At 39.1% G+C, this 18,822-nt stretch overlaps 1 protein-coding gene across 2 annotated transcripts; it reads left to right on the top strand.

The window, feature by feature from the left end:
* The first annotated feature begins 217 nt into the window (after positions 1-217).
* Positions 218-8,357, top strand: LOC102305694 (solute carrier family 46 member 3). 2 transcript variants are annotated; one of them, XM_005928053.3, is made up of 6 exons: positions 218-632; positions 3,586-3,788; positions 4,839-5,718; positions 6,391-6,474; positions 6,711-6,867; positions 7,977-8,357. In XM_005928053.3, exons 2-6 carry the CDS (start codon positions 3,609-3,611, stop codon positions 8,083-8,085), a joined length of 1,410 nt encoding a protein of 469 aa, XP_005928115.1. In that variant the 5' UTR covers positions 218-632; positions 3,586-3,608; the 3' UTR covers positions 8,086-8,357. The 2 variants fall into 2 exon arrangements, with proteins under 2 accessions (XP_005928115.1, XP_005928116.1); XM_005928054.3 differs by lacking the exon at positions 218-632 and adding an exon at positions 658-789.
* The last annotated feature ends 10,465 nt before the right edge of the window (positions 8,358-18,822 follow it).

Genomic DNA, 18,822 nt, shown 5'->3' with positions numbered 1-18,822 from the left:
CACATCCTTTATTTATCCAGGTAAAAAGTGTCATTGACATTAAAAATGTCTTTTTCAAGAGAGATCTGTAATATATAACATCACAGTTTTAAAAATATATTGTATATATTGGCGAAAAAGGACCGGACTAATTATAATGTAGGTAAAATAACACACTACTTGTAACAGTACTTGTACAGTACTTGTAAAACAGGCCATTTCTGTATTTTATAGCTCCTCCATAATTCGTATTGACTACAGTCTATTTACCAATCTAAATCAAGATATTAGACACTTAAAAACCATAGAAGCATTACTAATTGCTTTGGCAGTCCATCACTTTTTCCTGCTTACTGAATGTCTGTAAATTATATGATAGCCAATATGTACACCACTATTGCAAGTGTACTGTTTTCTAACATAGTCCCATTTAGGTCACCTGATGTTAGGTTTTTTCTATATGAAATTAGTACATGGAAAAAAAAAACTCGTCAGAGAGCTTCAGACAGCCAGCCGGCCTCACAGGTGAACTGAATTGGGACTTTAATTTCCAGAAACTCTGGCTGGCCAATCAACCTGCCTGGTTCACTTTTACTTTTACTGTCAGGCAGGAGGCCCACTGGCAGTGTCCATTTTCCAACGTCCTAAAAAAGGTAAGGCCGCACTTGGTAAAATTCTGGTCGTGTTTTATTCAATCGGTGTGGTACTTTACCATAGATTTAGCACATATTAAACCTCATGATACCTAACGCCACGGATTTACCACCATTCTCTGTGCTTCGGTGCCATATTTACTAGAAATTAGACAAGGTGAGTTTCCGCGTGCTTTAGTTACTCCATGTTTAATTCATATCGTTGACCTCAGGGTAAGGTCAAAAGCTCTAATTCAAAAGCAGAATCTATCAAGTATACCAAAAGTAACCTGAATTTTGCAGCACTTGGCTTGACGGTCTTTAGATAAAGTAAGCCAGACAAATCACTCCGCTCACAGCTAAATATCTGCAAGAACACTGACGTCAGCTGCTATGATGTCCCCGTGACAACAGCCCCGTGACAATAGCGTGTGAATGAGTGTTTAAGCTTTTTAGTCATATTGGAAAATCTATCCAAGGCTAGAACGCCCGACCTTTTGATGGTGTTAACAATATTAGTTTGACCTTTATTCTCTTCTTCAGTCCGAGCAAACGGAACAACTTCTATTGACTTTATTGATCGTTGACTTCGTCCAAAAAGCCTGTTTAACGTACAAGTCTGAGTATGTTCATACTGAGATGAGGGGAAATGAGCGTTGTACTCCAGAGAGGGGCCATCTTAAACTGAGTCACTTATCGGGGCAGCAGACTATGCACCCAATGCGCTCCCAGGCTGGTGCCTACCTGCTCACTATTGCCACTCCTGAGAGTTCTCTCAGTTCATGAAATTTAGTCAATGTGTCGCATACTTGACGAACTGATATGAAGCAGCTGCCTCAAATGCTGTTTCATTTCCTCATTCATGCGTTTTCTTTCAAAGTGCCCTCTGTATGTCCTCCTTCACAACCTCTATTGTTTTCATATTTACTGTTAAACTGGTCTCCTTCTCATTCGTTCACGCACATTCTGACTTGGTTTGAGAGACATTGATTCCTCTTCTCTCCAGAGCATAGTTCCACCTCTGCAGGCTCTCATCTAGCTGCTCCCCCACTCTCACTATAAATGTCCAAACATGTGAAGACTGAACCTCAACTGCAAAGCACCCGAAGCAAATTTATGTCCATAATTAAACTGCCTCATCTGCACTTACTGTGTGAGTTTTATCCCTTCAGGTTATAGTGGAATGATTAGATTTAAAAATCAAGTGGATCTCACTAATTAAAATCACTCTCTCCTCCCATCCTGGTCTTTTTGAGATAAATGTCATGATCCACTGGTATGTATTATTATTTCTCTGTAGACTGGATTGCAGTAGAAGCTCTGCCCTTTATTTTCTTGTTGCCATGGTGAATCCTCGTATTGGAGCTCCACTGATGACTACTTTGTTTCATTACTCATGCACACTCTGAGCACAAACTAAACATACTCGGGGCAGACTGAAGAAACTCAGATTTTCTGGAAAATGAGTTTCTCATGTTGGATTGAAGTTTGACTCAGGTTCTTAAACCTGCGTTCTGGATCTACTTTATTTACTTATTTTGTGCTTCCCTCTGTCTGATTGAACACCTGTGAAATCAACGAATGAAGCGATTTAGAGCTTTCTTCCTCTTTCACAAACTATTAGTGTCATTTTTGGGATGATCACTAGCCCAAATGTCATGTTGGAAAACTGGCTTTCTTTGTGTAAATGCAAACTCCTACTGGGAGGAAAAAAAAAAACTTGTATAAATCTGTCTTGTTTTACAGAAGGAAAAAATAGTTGTCTGTCTTTTCCTCAGTAATATCTTTCATTGCTTTTAATATTGCAGATAATACATAGTAAAAATTGTTAATGTTTGCCCTTGTTTAGTTTTATATCCCGCTTGTATTTCATGAAGGACTAGTTTGAGGTTGTGTTATACATACGATTGAATTTTTGCACATTCCAGTCCTTAGTCTCTAAAGTCTGGTTGTTTAACATCAAACCAGTCAGTTCTGGGGATTAGCTGGTGGCAACTGCACACTGGGGTACTCCAAGAACACAATGTTAAGGCTGCTTTGTTTGCATTCACGCTGCTTATAGGAAGCCAGCATTAGGTAAGTTCACAACCTTTTGTTGTGAACTTTTACTTTCTTGTGGTGCTGTTTCAGCTTCTTCAGTTTCCCTGATATGGCACTGGTGCATGGTGTGTGTGTGGTGTATGCCTTGTCACAAGTTGAGGGGAAAGCTGAGTCAAAACGGCATTCTATGATTAGGGGAAAAATGTATTTAACTGTTTTAGTTCTGTTTTGTACTGAAAAAAAGTCAAGAACTGTTTTTACACTCTGTGTGTGTGTGTGTGTGTGTGTGTGTGGGGCAAGATAAGCAGTCATATGTTGTGCTTATCTTGCTAAGTACCTTTTTTTTAAAAAATTTTTTTAACAGAGCAATAATTTAAAGATTTCTATATTTAATCAGTATTTTTCTACCATGTTGGTATATTACTCCAGGCTCTCTGGTTAGATATTATACCAGTGAGTCTGTGACACAGTCTTTTTGATATAATCTCCAAATATCGTACAAACCTGAATGCTGGCTATATACACTAAAGTAGCACAGTTGGAGTAGAATACCACAGAATGTTTGATACAGTATACAATTGATCCGTAATGTAATGCAGTTTTCTTGAATAAATAAAATACAAACTCAATCAAACAAATATTGCCCATGCAGACAGTTTCTTATACATTGAATCAGAACTGTAGTTTTTAGTGGAGTAGAGTAACTGTTGTGGGGTTTGTTTTCTTTTTTGTTTTGTTTGTTTTTTAAATCCTATGTCTTGTACAGTTGCAACACTATAAAATCACTGACTAACTGGTTTCACCTGTTTTAGATTGCTTTCTTTTCTTAAACTATAGTACAAGAATGGCCATGCCTTCTTCAGGCATGTGGAGTGATCAAGTTTTAGTTGTCACTTGAGTTCAAATCTAATCATTGTCCTTGTTTCTTGTTCAGGACATTTTCCAGCCCTCCTCAGAATGAAGCGTCTCTTGCTTCTGGAGCCTGTGATGGCCCTGTGCACTTTTTCCTATTTTCTCAATGCTCCACTTATGCAGCAGTATGTTTACCGGAGACTCTGGGCGCAGATGACAAACACCACCTATCCCATCTCTGACACATCCAGATGTACAACAAGCAACAGCTCAAGCAGTTATGAGGTTTGTCATTAATCTCTGGCTCCAAGGTAGGATTCATAAGTACCAAAAATGGAAGGACCTACTATAAAAATAAGGGCATGCACAGTTGCAGCCATCAGTTAAGTGGCGTAAAACACAAATCAGCATTAGCTGCATTTGCATTATACTTAAAACTGTTGCACTGAATACTATCATTGATACTGTAGCAGGAAAATTAATATTTAATGCTCATTTCAGATAAGATCTAGCATTACTTAGAAATTTACAAGTGCATGTGAAAGTTTCTTCAACTGAATTTGCTTTTGGCTTTAATGTTGTTGTTGTTGTGTGTTTTTTTTTTGTGTTTTTTTTTTTGTTTTTTTTTTGCATGAACGATTTAGGAATTACAACCATTTCTATACAGAGTCCTCCATTTCAGAGACTTTGAAATAATTGAACAATAACAATTTTAAATAAGGATTATTCCTAATACTTCACTGAGAATAATATGATGAATGACAACTGTAGAGCACAGAGCGCCAAATACAGTTTCTTCTCACTTTGGGATGCTCTTCTAGCCCCTTACTGCAGCCACCTTCAATTGTTGCTTGTTTTTGGGTCTCTGACCTCAGGGATCAGGTGACTGAAGAATATCTCAAGAACGTATTTCTTGGTATTAAGAATCTCTTGGGTTGCTTTTGCAATATGCTTTATCCATATGGATGGCTTTGAAACACTTGGAATCAACTGCAGGGAGCATCCCTTCGAATACTGGCTGTGAAGCTGCTTTTCAGTTGTGTTATTACTTTTGACCCTTTGTTAATGGGGCAATATATAAAAATGGCTGTAATTTCAAAACAGTTAAATTTTGTATTGTTATTAAATTGATTAAGTTCTAAGATGATTTGAATCTTAAAAGTTGGACTTTACTTGCCAATCTTTGTGTTTTATTTTTAAAATCCACTCTGGGGTTATACAGAGGAAAAACTTGAAAAATGTCTGTGTCCAAAAACACAGTTACCAAGCTGTATTTTGGTGAGTTTGCTTTTGCAGTTAAAATTAAGTCTGTTTTGTGTCTCTCTGCATTTCTAGGGCGTACAGAAGCAGGCATCTCTCTTCTCCCTTTACACAGATGTCCTCTGCACAATCCCATCTTTGTTGGTCATTCTCTTGCTGGTGACCTACAGCGACAGAGCAGGGCGCAAAATCACAATCATCATACCTGTGATTGGCATGTTGATCAATACCTTGGCCTACCTGACTGTATCCTATTTTGAGCTCAACATTTACCTTCTCATTGGCTCCTCAATCCTCAGCGCTTTGTGTGGCGGCTTGGGCACATTTCTGGGTGGCTGTTTTGCCTACATAGCAGACCTGTGTGACACCCGTTGCAAGAAGACTCTGCGCATGGCTGGAGTAGACATGATGATTGGCGTGTTGGCTGGCGGGGCTTCAATATCAACAGGCTACTTCCTGAAAACTGCAGGATTTAACTGGCCTTTCCTAACATCTACGTTGATGCTGTGTTTGAGCCTAATCTATGCAGTCTTTGTCCTTGAGGAGACAATAAAGCCTCCATCAGATGTCGTTATTATGGATTTGGCACCTCGGCGCTCAGCCATAAAACAGATGGTCTGTGGGGTCTACCAGATGCTTGCAGGGGCTAGTCGTAGTTGTAAAATTGCTTTGGCCCTCCTCATTGTCATCTTTATCAGCTTTTCCTTTGCATATATTGGTGGGGTCTCTATGATAACGCTGTATGAGCTCAATAAGCCCCTGTGCTGGACTGAGATTTTGATTGGCTACGGCTCAGCACTGACCACCACTGTGTTCCTGACTAGCTTCGTGGGAGTGTCCTTATTTACATGCTGTGGTGTGCCCCAGCTGTTCATTGTCCTGTTTGGGATCCTGTCTCTGGTGATGAGCATGGTGATGACAGCGTTTGCTGAGACCACCTTATTTATGTTTGTAGGTGAGGGGGAGCGGCTTTACATTTTAGCACTCTTAACTAGGCAATCAGAATACTGGAACTCTGCAAATTGCTTAAGTAATTTATATCCATAAAACCCTGCCATATTGAGCAAGATGTGTTTGTGCTGCTCTGCCATGATGAGTAAAAGTAAGCTGATCATGCTAGACTCGCAGGCTGGTTTGAAGACTCTGCCATCTTGGGTTTTTAGTAAAACTGTTCAAAATCTATTAGCTCTCAAGTCGACACATTTTGTCAGAGCTACAAAAAGAGGAAAACTGCATTAATGTCAACACCAGTAGAATATTGTTCTATTTGCACAATCAGTGAGGTAGATGCGATTACAACTGCAGACGCATCATAGCTGCAAAGTTCTGAATTGTCTTTGCCTACAGTATAGATTTAAAGACTCAATCAAACACTATAAATCTGCATTACTAACTGGAAGTAACCAATGGGTTTTTGTCCAATTTAATCCTCAGTTACCACTGTTTTGCATAATCCTCTTGTATCTAATGCTGTCTAAGATATGTGCATCTTTATCAATGAACAGGAAATTAACATTAAACAAATCTAAAATGTTCATTGGCCCAGATTTCAATGTGATTATATTATAATGCTGAAGTATTTTGCATAATAAAAAAGTAATTGTCTGTTATGCATTTTCCCCTCCAGCAATTGGATCAATGATTCTGTCTAAAATGCCTTTCCCCGTTCTGCGCGCCATGATGTCAGAGATCATCTCAAAGTCTGAGCAGGGTGAGTGAGTTTAGTGCTTTACAAGAACCACAAAACCATGTCTGAGAGTGTTTGTGGAGTCAGTCCATTGAAGGATGGCACATTCCAGAAGCTTGTGGGTGCACTTAAAAACGAAGCACTTTAAGTTTCTGTTGGATTTGACAGAATTAAACTCTTAATCTTTAGGGTTTGTGTAACCCTTTCACCTTCTGAGCATGGTGGTGTTGTTACTGTTATGATTGTTATTTATTTTACAGGAGCCCTGTTTGCCTTCATGTACTTTCTGGAGATAATAAGCAACAAGGTATCGACTGGAGTCTTTAACAGTATTTATGCTGCTACGGTGTCATGGTGCCCTGGCTTTGTGTTCCTGTTGTCTGCAGGACTCTGTGGGATCCCTTTGTCTGTTATTGGGTAAGCTAATAATTATGCCTTAAGTGTAACAAAGTTTCAAAGGATCATACCACTGCCTTTGCAAGTTTGACTAAAAACCAGAGATGATGTACATGAGTTGTGACAAAATGATTTATTATTATAAGAGAATAACAGTAACTGAGTGAACTAATTAAATAATACAATATATTTCAAAGTTCAAAATATAAGAAATAGCTCAATTTTAAATATCAAGAATATTAGAGGTGAAATGTATATGATTGACATCTAAAAACAGGCTGTAATCACCGTGAACTTTAAACGGTATGTCTGTGTCACTGTATGTTTTAGCATTTTACATACATGTAGCATCCTCAAAACTCGGTGGTACATTCAAGGCTGCTTTCATGTGACATTATTATTTGTCAATAGAAGTATGTCATTGAGGTAAAGTACCTGAAGGTGTTTGCTGAATTTTAACCACGGTGTATTTATTCAGTAAACCAAAAAAGGGGCAGTTTCCTTGTTAAGCTTGTTCCTTTTAAGCTTTCTAACTTTACTAGAAAAGCATTTCTGCTTGACTGGGCACTTGGAAATTGGAGGACTCAGTTCCTCTTACTAATCCAACTTTTTCTCACCGGTCAAGTTCCTCTTTTGCATGTTAATATACATCTCTAGTATCCTCATAATGTCTATTTTATTTAACAAAAGTTTTGAGCTTTGTTGAGCCAATTGCTTTATTTAATATAACTTAAAAAAAATCAAATGAAAAACACACGCTTTTATTGCGTCTTTTAAGAAAAAGACAAACTGCTTTATATAAAAGGCATCAACCAGAGCAAGTGCCACAAAAAAAATTCTGCCAAATCAAACTTGTGGAACTGTCTGCTGTAGTTCCCTGTGAACTGTGTACAGCACTGTGTATATACCAGATGTTCTTTTTCGTATGTATGTCTTACTGTAACATTGGAAAAATGGCCATACTTTGGTAGTTTCTTGGAGCTATGTTGGGCATGTGCCTGTCAGAAGGGTAATGAACATATGTATTAAGAAAGCATGATGATATGGAAAAATGGACGCACAGTTGGATGGAACTGCTAATATAGTACCATATCCTTTTTCTGCTTAACACCTGTTTGTTCTCATTTCAGGGCGGTGGTTCTGATGAAAGTAGATGTTACCCAAGAAGCCCAAATGACAAATCCTTTGATCTTAGAGGAGGAGAACCCTCTTGAAGGTCCTAGTCAGAGTCCTCCTTAACTGAGACTCTTGGTCTAAGATTTTTCTTGGATTAGTCTTTGTTGTTTTCTGGCTTCATGTGTTGCTAATGTAGATTGCCGTTGAGTTAACTTAAGTTACAATGAACTTGTGTTAATATTTAATATTAATGTGCACCATAAAATATATTTGAACTAGGTGAAGACCGAGACAAACTCACAAAAATGCATAAAATTCATCAGATTTAATGTTAATACTGTTTTGATACATGTTAAATAAAAAAATATTGACTCTCAAGTTTGTGTTTATCTAGAACTCAATCATTTATGTAATCCACCAGATGTGCATTGTTGATGTTTTATGTTTATCAAAGCTGTCAGCAGAATTTACAGTATACATGAAAACGCCTGGAAACAAGTGGAGTAAGTTCAGCTCATAAGCCAGAAGGGATTTTTGAGGAAATCCTAATTTTCTCTTATATAAAATATTTTTAAAAAGTTCATGGTTCTTTAGTGTTAATATTCTAAGGAATAACTATAAGGAAGGAAAGCCCTTAATAGCATTTTAACAGACTTGAATAAAAGAGTAACATGTTCTTGGCCTTCCTAAAATCTCTAGTATATTCAACAGCCTCCCATTGAAACTAATCTGATCTAATTTACCTGCATGTGCAATTTTTGGACAAAAGCTGAATAATCTTTGCTAATGATTTTGGGTGTGCATTTAAAGTGCAATCCTTGCTCTTGTCAGGGGTATCCAGGGCCCAGAAAGTAGCAGAAGTTCAGTAAACGTCACTGTCAAATCAGCCCCTTCTCATCACAGAAGTTACTGCAACACCTCACTCATTTGGAAAAATATTCTGGGCCACAACAGAAGAATGAAGTGGTGTCATGTCTTTTGTATATCGACCACTAGATGCCACTCTTGGTCCAGGCTTAAAACTTGTAGTATTAATCTCAGTACTACCTGTGTGGTTCCTTTGTTTTCTGTTTCCTTTTTCCATGCATTGTCTTCAAAAATGAAGAAACTCTTTTTGAACTTCTCATACGTTTAAACTTTTCATTTACGGTATATATGCTGAATGTATTACTATGGACTTCATTACCTTGTTAGTCCAGCCAAGGTTTAACTGAATGATCTGATAACCTGTTAAGAGCCACATCATGTCTTGGGATACATTTAATGCAATCAATGCTCCCAAAGTGATGTGGAGAATATTCTAATAAGTGTGATGATAATAACAAACATTACGCAGTATTTCCATCCCTCTTTGTCTTCTGTACAGAAAGAACGTTACTCAGTGGACATGTATATGAAACAGTTTGTCTTACACTTGAATCTCAATTCAATTATCAGAGTTTTTCATGTAAATCTAATTAACCTACACATGATGCTTCACATACATAGTTTAGGTAAAGTTTAAACTGGACCTTTGTGCTGTTGGGGTGTTTTGATTGCAGCTGTGTTGAGAGATGGGACTTACACATGAGAGCAGGAAATGTTACAACCGAGGTTCATGTTCAGTGTGGTGACCAGGCTATTTCTGCCTTTAATATAGAGGACCACCTTGCACTTAAGAGAAACACAATCTTGTTGCTTTTTAAAATTGCAGACGTAAAACATGACAGTTAAAGTGCGCTCAATATACTTTTCCCTTCTTTTTTTCCAATATCTTCACTATTGGTCTACAGGGCACGTTGGTTTAAATTGGCTTGATTCGTGGAAACCCAAATGACGTCTGACCTTAATGCGCAGTTATTTGATTTCCATCCTCAAGACTTGAGGTCCGTGACTGCAGCTTGATTGTACGGTAATGTTGACACTGCGTATGAATTAGGTCTGTGCCGGAGGTTACAAAGGGAATCTTCTGAGGCAGGGCTTTCTTGGCACCAAACATGAGGTTTCTGGTTAAATTAGAGACGGAGGTGTGGTGAGGAGTAACACTGGTTTGCGCAGAATTCCCAGGGGTAAGCGGCTCAAGGGGAGACAGTCGTGGTAGTGGCTCGAGCCTGTCTGGCATGCATGGGGTCGCTGACGATTAAAGGGAAGTTTGACAGAGTCTGGTTGAGATTGGAGGCAGGGAATCGGGGTCTTTGGTTTCTGGTTTCTAAAGTAGCTTAGTCAGCAGTTACGCTCATGTGCAGCGCACCACATCACATCAGATCAAGAGCCTAATCTCAGATGTTGATCCAGAAAGTTGCAAGCAGACCTCTCTTTATCTCAACCTTCTGTCCCCCAGAGGAGATAATTGACAATAATATGAAAACCCATTTGAGGTGGTTTGCGTGATTTAAACGAAGAGGTGGCGGGACAGCCTGGCTTCTCAGTCGAGATCAATTTGATGATCTGAGAATGATTTGTTCACACCATGATCCACTGCATATGCTCAGTATAGCACTGGAAAGTCAGTGTAAAGAAGAATAACTACACATTGAATCCCTGAGATATCCTAAAATAAGAAAAGTACAATTTCTATAATGAGAGAAGACTATCAGGACAACTTTTTAGACTTAAATTGTAAGAAATAAATGTGTAAAATTAATTATTAACTTCTGTAATAGACAAAAACAGAAATTTTCTTGTATGTTGGTTAAACACTTTGATGTTGTATAAATGGACACAGTGGAGATCTTTATCATTAGGAAAAGCTATAAAACTTATGAAGACAATTCATTTTTTCCAAAGCTGTCCAGTGGGATAGATTGGTGTCTTTGCCAGGCCGATTCTGGAACCTGGGGCCTTATGTTAGACACCCCTGCCCAATGAGCAAGCACTTGGCGACAGTGGGATGGAAAAACTCCCTTCTAACAGAAAGAAACTCCTGGCAGTACTGGGCTCAGGGAGGGGCAGACATCTGCTCGGACCGCCTGGGGGTGAGGGGAGGGAGACAAAGCATGTTGATAGCTCAATATTTGCAGTCTCTGTTTATTCCTTTGATGAAGGTGACAGCAGAAGTTATACCAGCACATCTTTTTCACTATTGTTATCCAAACCCTCAGCTGGTATGACGTTTATCTTTTGTTTTCTTCCAACCCCTTTTCTCTCTACAAAGGTCACTCAGCTGTGTTGGTTTCCTCCTGCCACGAGCTGTGGATGATGTGTGGTGGTGATTTTTTTTTTTCCCCCCTCATTGCTGCGGCCATTCAATGCTCAACACATGTTATCTGTGTGTGTGTTTAGATGGATGTTTGTTTGAGTTCTGTGCCTCTGCAGTAATTACTCCTTTTTCTGTGAGGCTTCTAGTCCCTTGAAGGTAAACCGATATCCACATCAAGTTCTGGATTTTTGGCTCCCCCAATTTTTAGTATTGCATTGTTGTTTGTTCTCTGATTCATCTCGTATTGCTGAGATAATCACATTTGCCCACCTTTTTCTGTCACATCTGGATCCCACGGCTTCATGTGGTTGCCACTGCTTCCACAGATGTCTTCTGTCTTAGCTGCCAATAATGACTATTTCCTGTATTCCCCTCCCTCCCTTCTCATCAATCTTATTTGCTCTACACTACTTCACATAAGAGAATTAAGTTGTTGTTGTTTTTTTAAAGAGGTTTCAAAAATAGATCTTTAACCACTATTACTGACACATGCTTTAACCACAGACCCCTCATCTCCCCTTTGCCTTTCCTAGCTTCTATCTTTGACTCTAAACTTGTTTAAGGTCCAATTTACAGTGGATATCTTGTATGTCTGTTTCATATCCCTTTCACACAAAATTCAAATGCAAGCTACTTGTTTCGTATTAAGGTGCTATGATATAAAAAATAGGCTCAATGATCAAATAGGGTCATATTTAATCGTTGAAGATAATGATTAGCATAAATATTTCTGTAAATGTTCATTCTTATGTGTCCTTTTCAAAGTATCACTTTAAAAACCTGCAGTTTAGGGGTTTCCCGTCAGGTTTTAATATTTATTGCTGGAGTAAGATTAGAAAAACAAAATTAAGTTGATGGATATAAAATGTCAGACGAAGAAAATTCCAATTTTCACAATTATCCCAATAAACTTATTGCAGCCACACTGTTAAAGCTCCAGTTGAGGCCCTGTGCAGGAGGACCAGACTGAAGACCGTTGATTGGCTGTGTCATCCTGCTGAGAGCACAGTGATTACCATCCAGTGTCTTCGAAGCCATGAATGTCATTTGTGCAGAGCAAGGTTCCTGTCTTTAGCCATGTAGTCTTAGAGAATGCAACCCCCCACATCTCTAGAAGAGTGGCAAAAGAAAGGTCACTGTGACAATCAATACTCTGCCCGGTTCTGCTTCAGTGCATCAGACTAATCAGCCTGCTACCCAAGGTGGGGGAGATCTCAGGACCTGATAAATGGAAAGATGGAGGAAGAAGAAGAAAGCTACCAGTGATAGACTGGGCACACACTTAATATATTGTGAAGGGATTACCATCAGCATTGCAGACCCTCCTGAAATTCCCATAAATTCTTATAATTATCCTAGCCATGAGAAGAAAAAAAAAATCACATTTAGTGAATCCAGACCTTTGTCTGGTCTCAGTTTTCCTTGTGAAGATTTTATTATCTCTTTGGGTTTATTAATGTGCACATGGGTCTTAAGTGTGCTCACATTCACTGCAGTTGGTTAGACTGTGCTCTTAAAGACACAAAGACATTAGCACACAAACTGAGAGGTATCTCTGGTCAAAACAGAAGCTCTTCAGTTTCACTCTAACATTACAGAAACCACAGCCTGTAAACCCTCTGTTTAGCTGTATATACAGTCTCTGGTTTAGCCACACGGGCAAAACAGTTAACCGGCATGCTATGTGTGGAGTGATGTGAGAGCACACAGTCACATCTGTATTTATCAGATTTTCTCTCAGCCAGCCTCTGCTCCTGTTCTTTGCAGCAGATTCATTTTTACAGCCTCCATTTGGCCTCATTGGCTTTTTGCTGGTCTATTAACAGAGTGTTTCTCATTTTAACTTTGCATTACAGTTTCCACAGGACTATCAGTGTTATGGCCTCAGTGTGGAAAGTTCAGAATCAGTTGATACATAATGCTACTTTGTTCTGTCTTTGCAGTATTTTAGTTGGCCTTTGCGTTTGGTCTCAGAACAGAAACGAATAAAACCAAATGTACAAGTCATAGTTTTCTATAACTGACCAATTTCATTCAAAATACCAAAACCAGTTATTGAGGCTAAATACTTTTTAAAAATCTAAATGCTTTTTAAAAACTAACTGTATTCAAAATAAACATGCTTGAAAAAACTGAAGAGCTAAGGGCTATAAATACCTTGGAGTACACAGACAATAAAGTACTATCCTTATGCTGGGGCATGCTGGGGCAGCAGGTCGAGGGTTGCTGATGCCAACAGACTTAATGAACTGATCCAAGGCCAGTAATTTTGTGGGTATGGAGCTGGACTCTCCTAAGGTGGTGTCGGAGAGGCGAATGTTGTCCAAGATAAAGACAATGTTGGATAATACCTCCCACCCACTCCATGACATACTGGCTAGCCACAGGAGCACGTTCAGTGAGAGACTGAGATTACCAAAAAGCACCACTGAATGACACAGGAAATCATTCCTGCCTGTGGCCATCTCCCTGTACTACAACTCCATCTAATACATCGTAAAGACTGCAATAGTTACATCCTTTTTGCACACACTCTTTTCTTACTCGGTAATGGTGCTGGCAATTTTCTTGATATTTATTTATAATTACATCTATCAATCTTGTACATGTTTATTATTTGGTGATTTGTATATATTGTGCTATTCCTTATATCTTAACATATTGTATTGTTAAATAGTCTGTTTTTGTTAATGTTACTGTACTGGAGCAAGTGTAAGCCACATAATTTCCCTAAGGATTAATAAAGTATACTGATTCTGAAAGTTTATTAATCTTATATTTTGACTAAAAATCTAGTCAGCTATCTTCATGCTGGATTGCCCGACAGCTAGTTTAGGTTTAGGCTTAGGCAGCCAACCCGACCACCTTGTGTACCAAACAAAAGGTGGTATTTCAGCCAACATATTTCCCACTGCTTTCCTACATGAGCAGAGCAGTGGTAGCTTATGCCCCAATCACACTAGAGTAAAAATAAATGGGTAAATGTCGATATATTTTCATTGATAGAGAACTTGTTGACTGCTCATTTCTTTTGTTTTAAATTTCAGGTGACTGTGGTTTAGAAAAATTAGATAAAAAGCAAAAAATTGCTTTAAATCAAATCTAATCCATACAATGAGCAGAGCAGTGGTAGCTTATGCCCCAATCACACTAGAGTAAAAATAGGCTGGCACCTCCATGCAACCAGGAGAAACCAATGGTTGGCAATTGACCGCACTGATTATTAAATCAGATTCGATTAAGGAAATAATTTATTTTTGGCTTGCTGGCGTCCATTGCAAGACAACTGTTCAGGTCACCTGGTCTGACTCGGACAGGCCGCAATCACTCTCAAACAGAATGGTTGAGGTTTGCAATTAATCACAATCTCATTTGTAATTGCAGACAAATTGCCAACATGTTGTAATCAGTCGGAGTCTGTCTGCACCGATGAGCGCCTGCTCTTAAAATAATGAAAATCACAAACCCAATTTACAGAGGTTTGTGGCAGGCGGTTTCCTATAAATTGCACTAAACTCCCACTGAAAAGCATGACTCGTTTTGCACCAAATATGTGTGTGAAAGTTGCCACTAGAAGTGTTCGTGTAATTGGAACGAGAGAGGGAGATGTGATCAGAACGTACAATTGGCACGGCTCGATGGCTCAAAGCTGTGAGTGCAGTGCCAGAACTTTGGCTCTATCCTGTAACTCTTTAAAAAACACAGAGTGAGCACTGAGCAGAGCTGAGCCCCACATATTCCTGCTCCACAATAATACTGGTATTTTACTGAAAGAGACCAGAACTGAACTGAACTTAATGGAGCGTTGGAGGGAGGGAGTCCGCCCCTGGCTCCAGGACAGCACTTCAGGTCTGAGGTAGACGGTAGTAGATTTGAGATTTACCACAGTTGTGATCGCAAACAGATTTCAGGTCATTTCCAAATGGACTCTGTCCAATAGAAAACTGATTGCACACCGACTATGATTGCTATTTTACCGCTGTCTTAGCCCACTAAAGTTGTAGCAAGATGGCAGTTGGCTGCAACCGGACTCGGACTTGGTCCACGTCTGAAGCGACCATTTCAAAGGCAAGAGATCACATTTTGATTGCTCAGTGTCGCAATTTCACTGGAGCAGCGCCTCCAGCCACTGTTTTCCCCAGTGTGACTGTAACCTCAGGTGGTTGGCAGTCAATCAATTGCTGGGTTGCTGCTTTCATCCCCATCTGAGGCTTCAGTGCTCCACTATGCTCAGTGTTCACTGAGCAATAACAAACATTGTAAAGAACTTTGCTGTGCTCCTGCAAAAATGGATCTCAGTAGCTCCTCTTTATATAGTCTTTTTAGTCGAGAGAAAAACGTAAACAAAGAAGTGACAAAGTACTTTTGAGTTTATTTGACTTAATACAATGTCTTTATTACTATTTATAGAACTATCTGCGTGAACGATCATTATGGGTAGAGTAAAGCACATGCTCTAGTGGGGTTTTTTCAAATGTGGGATTGTGTTTGAGGGGGTTAGACACAATAAACTAAAATGGCTGTGTTAATGGTAATGAGAAAACATGCCACTCTGTGGAACTTGTGGCTTATTTTAATGGCATTTAGACAGCGACTGAGCTTTATGGCACTGAAGAACAAATAATATAAAATTTTGGCTAAGCAGACAAATAAATTCACTGTTGACAGTGTCCTTTTATACATGGAAATCCAATTCATAAAAAGCATGCTAAGAGAGTTTCTGTAAGTGGTGTATTCACCATAAAACCAACATTGTTGGATCAACCTTGTCACTGACCCTTAAAATATTACTGTTTTGTTTTCATCTGTTTGACTTAGCAAATCCCTCGATGTTTAACAGCGGAGTCAAATGATCCATCTGGACAGTTTTAATGAAGGCAGTTATTTGAGATGGCTTTTATTTTGTCTATTAGGCCTCTGTTGTGAACCCAAACATAAGTGAGAGGAAGTCTCAGTCACCTTCGGTTCAGTGGTAGATGACAGTGTCTGTTGGAGTTTAGATGAAGGGAAAAGCAGGATATAATTACAAATTTATTGTCCATGCAACCCCGATGGTGTCCTCCCTTTGTCCTCTCTTCCTCTCCAACAATGAGAGATTTCTCACAGCCGGAGTGAAACCTCTGAGATGTCCTTGAGGCTTTCTTTGTTCTGAGTGTCATCACCAGTAGAGAATGACTGTGACATAAACCTCCTGGAGTGTGTGTGTGAGGCCATGTAGCTGAAGTATTTGCAGATGCAGATACTCTTCCAACTAGCATGGAAAGTCTCAGGACACAGATAATGCCCCAGAGGCCGTTTTGCCTTTATCTTGGTTTCAGAGGTTTCTTCTGCCAGCTGTTATTCCAGAATTATTTGAGTCTACTGGAACACTGCTAACATCTGTGCTCACATGTCAGCCATGTGACTGATGTCAGCATCTCACACACACACAAACACATATGAACATGAACATATGCATTTACAGTACAGAAAACACATCCGCCTATGCACACGCAGACAACCAAACATGTGTGCATGATAACTTTATTGGCTGCAGCCATTTAAGTCATCTTGCACATCTGTATTTGTACATCATTAGTAGGACTAAAATGACAAGACAAAGGATTTTGTCCGATGCTGTGTAGACCACAGGTCAAATATAAGACTGCAGCTGGTAAACTGAGAATGAATTATACGATACTGTATATATTTTTCTAATATTTTTTCACTTTACTCAAAATCGAAAGCCAAGACTCTCAAATTTCAAATTATTTCAAATTATTTTTATTGTTTTACTTGCCCAAACAAGGGAGTGACCTCACCCCTAACCTTAAATAAAGCTCTTCAAGTTGTCTAATCAAAATTTGCCTCAAAGTTATTTTGCTTGCTGAAATGTAATCATAAGCTAGCCTTACACCACCCTTTACACTATCACCACTGTGGCTGTTCGTAGTCTAATGAGATGGGCTTGTTTCAGTAATGTCAAAAGATCATGCGAGAAATTTAGAGTTGATAAACTGATATTTACATTTTCATGTGAAACGTGCATTTAAATGCAGGATGACCTAGGGGATCATTGTTCTAATCATTTGAGTGCATTAAACATTTTTCTTTGGCAACAGTAAAACTGTAAAAATCGAAGTAAATATTCAGTTCCCCTTCCTCAACAGTTCTTATGGAGATTATGAGAATTTTGATTTATTACTGTTTAAAAAAATAAACCAAAAAAACATATGAAAATGGATCTTTTTAGGCTTCTTACATTCTGATTAACCATATTTGTAAGACTTGCTGCTTGCCCTGCCCAAATCTTATTTTTCATAGTCAAAGCTAAAATAACTTGTAAAAATGATTCTGAGTGTGCAACCTTAAAGCAGATGGGCTACAGCAGCAGAAGAACCACGCTGGGTCAGCTAAGAGCAGGAAACTGAGGCTATCATTTACCCACCAAAATTGGACCAGACTTTTCCCAAAGATTGAGAAAAGGTTTGATTTTCCTATGAGTCTGAACATCTGCTGTGACAAACGTGGATCCATTCGACTCTGTATCAGTGATTCAGGCTGCTGTAATGGTGTAGAGGATATACTATTGGCAAACTTCGAGGCCCTCGGTACCAGTTGAGGATCATTTATACACCACAGCCAAGATGCGTATAGTTGCCGACCATGTCCATCCTTTTTGGATCATCGTGTCTTCTGATGACTGTTTTCAGCAGGATAACAAGCCATCTGCATCATGGATGTGCAGCTGACAAATCTGCAACAGCTGTGTGATGCTATCATGTAAATATGGACCAGAATCTCTGAGAAATGTTTCCAGCACCTTGTTAAATCTATGCCATGAAGAAGTAAAGACGAGGGGATTCAACCTGGTGCTCGAAAGGTGTACCTAATGAAGTGGCCAATAAGTGCATGTATTCATGCGGTTGCCGCTTAATGCTAGCTGTTCTAGTGCTTCAGCTTCATGTATAAATAGCATTAAGTTTGCCTTGTGCCAAGCTAAACAGATGCAGCCGACATTTCACTAAGAGGAAAGCGCCGGTTAAATACCAATTTGTGTCAGTCTTCAAGCATGGCCAGACAAAAGTTCCAAGTATACTCACAGACCATAAACACACACACAGCCTCACGCACAAGAGAACCAAGATGGATATATAAAAGCTTGCATGCAAACACATTTACACTCCATCGTTTTCACAGTCTGCCTCACTTACTCTTGTAACCTTTAATGTTGCATTTGAAGACGGTGTGTTTCTTTCCCTGCAAGACTTTGTCTTACCACTTCCACGCCACTGGAAATGTGCAGCCTCTGCCAAGTTGCGGTTTTATGGTAACTGCCATGCTAGCGAGCATAAGCAAAGACAATTTGATAATTTTCTTTTTAACCAATCTTGCTGATAAAGTCGAAACTACGACACTGGATTAAGTTAAGAGACACGAATCAAAAACTATACCTAAGAAGTCCTAAAACAATACATTACATGCATAAGAAATGTCCAGTAGTAGCATATGTATTTGTTAATTTTAAAAAAAAGGGAAAAAGAAGAAACAACTGTTTTTTTTCCTCCATTCGCCATGAAATATTTTGCTTGACAAAAAGCTGGCGGCTTGTCAGCTTTAGACTTTACACGTGGTGCCATTTTGAAATGTGAACTTGTGTGACCCATATTATCTGGCTGTGGGCTCAATCATCTTACCAGTAC

The sequence above is a fragment of the Haplochromis burtoni genome, unplaced genomic scaffold (assembly GCF_018398535.1).
Source record: "Haplochromis burtoni strain Fernald_Lab_line unplaced genomic scaffold, NCSU_Asbu1 Contig_109, whole genome shotgun sequence".
Classification (NCBI taxonomy): Eukaryota; Metazoa; Chordata; class Actinopteri; order Cichliformes; family Cichlidae; genus Haplochromis; species Haplochromis burtoni.
This window is presented reverse-complemented; position numbering and strand designations above follow the sequence as displayed.

Bases quoted from the DNA above. Each gene is read 5' to 3' on its own strand.
- LOC102305694 (XM_005928053.3), top strand. From the start codon at position 3,609: ATGAAGCGTCTCTTGCTTCTGGAGCCTGTGATGGCCCTGTGCACTTTT. The intron at 3,789-4,838 runs GTTTGTCATTAA...CTGCATTTCTAG, and splicing joins ACAGCTCAAGCAGTTATGAG to GGCGTACAGAAGCAGGCATC. The intron at 6,868-7,976 runs GTAAGCTAATAA...TTCTCATTTCAG, and splicing joins ATCCCTTTGTCTGTTATTGG to GGCGGTGGTTCTGATGAAAG.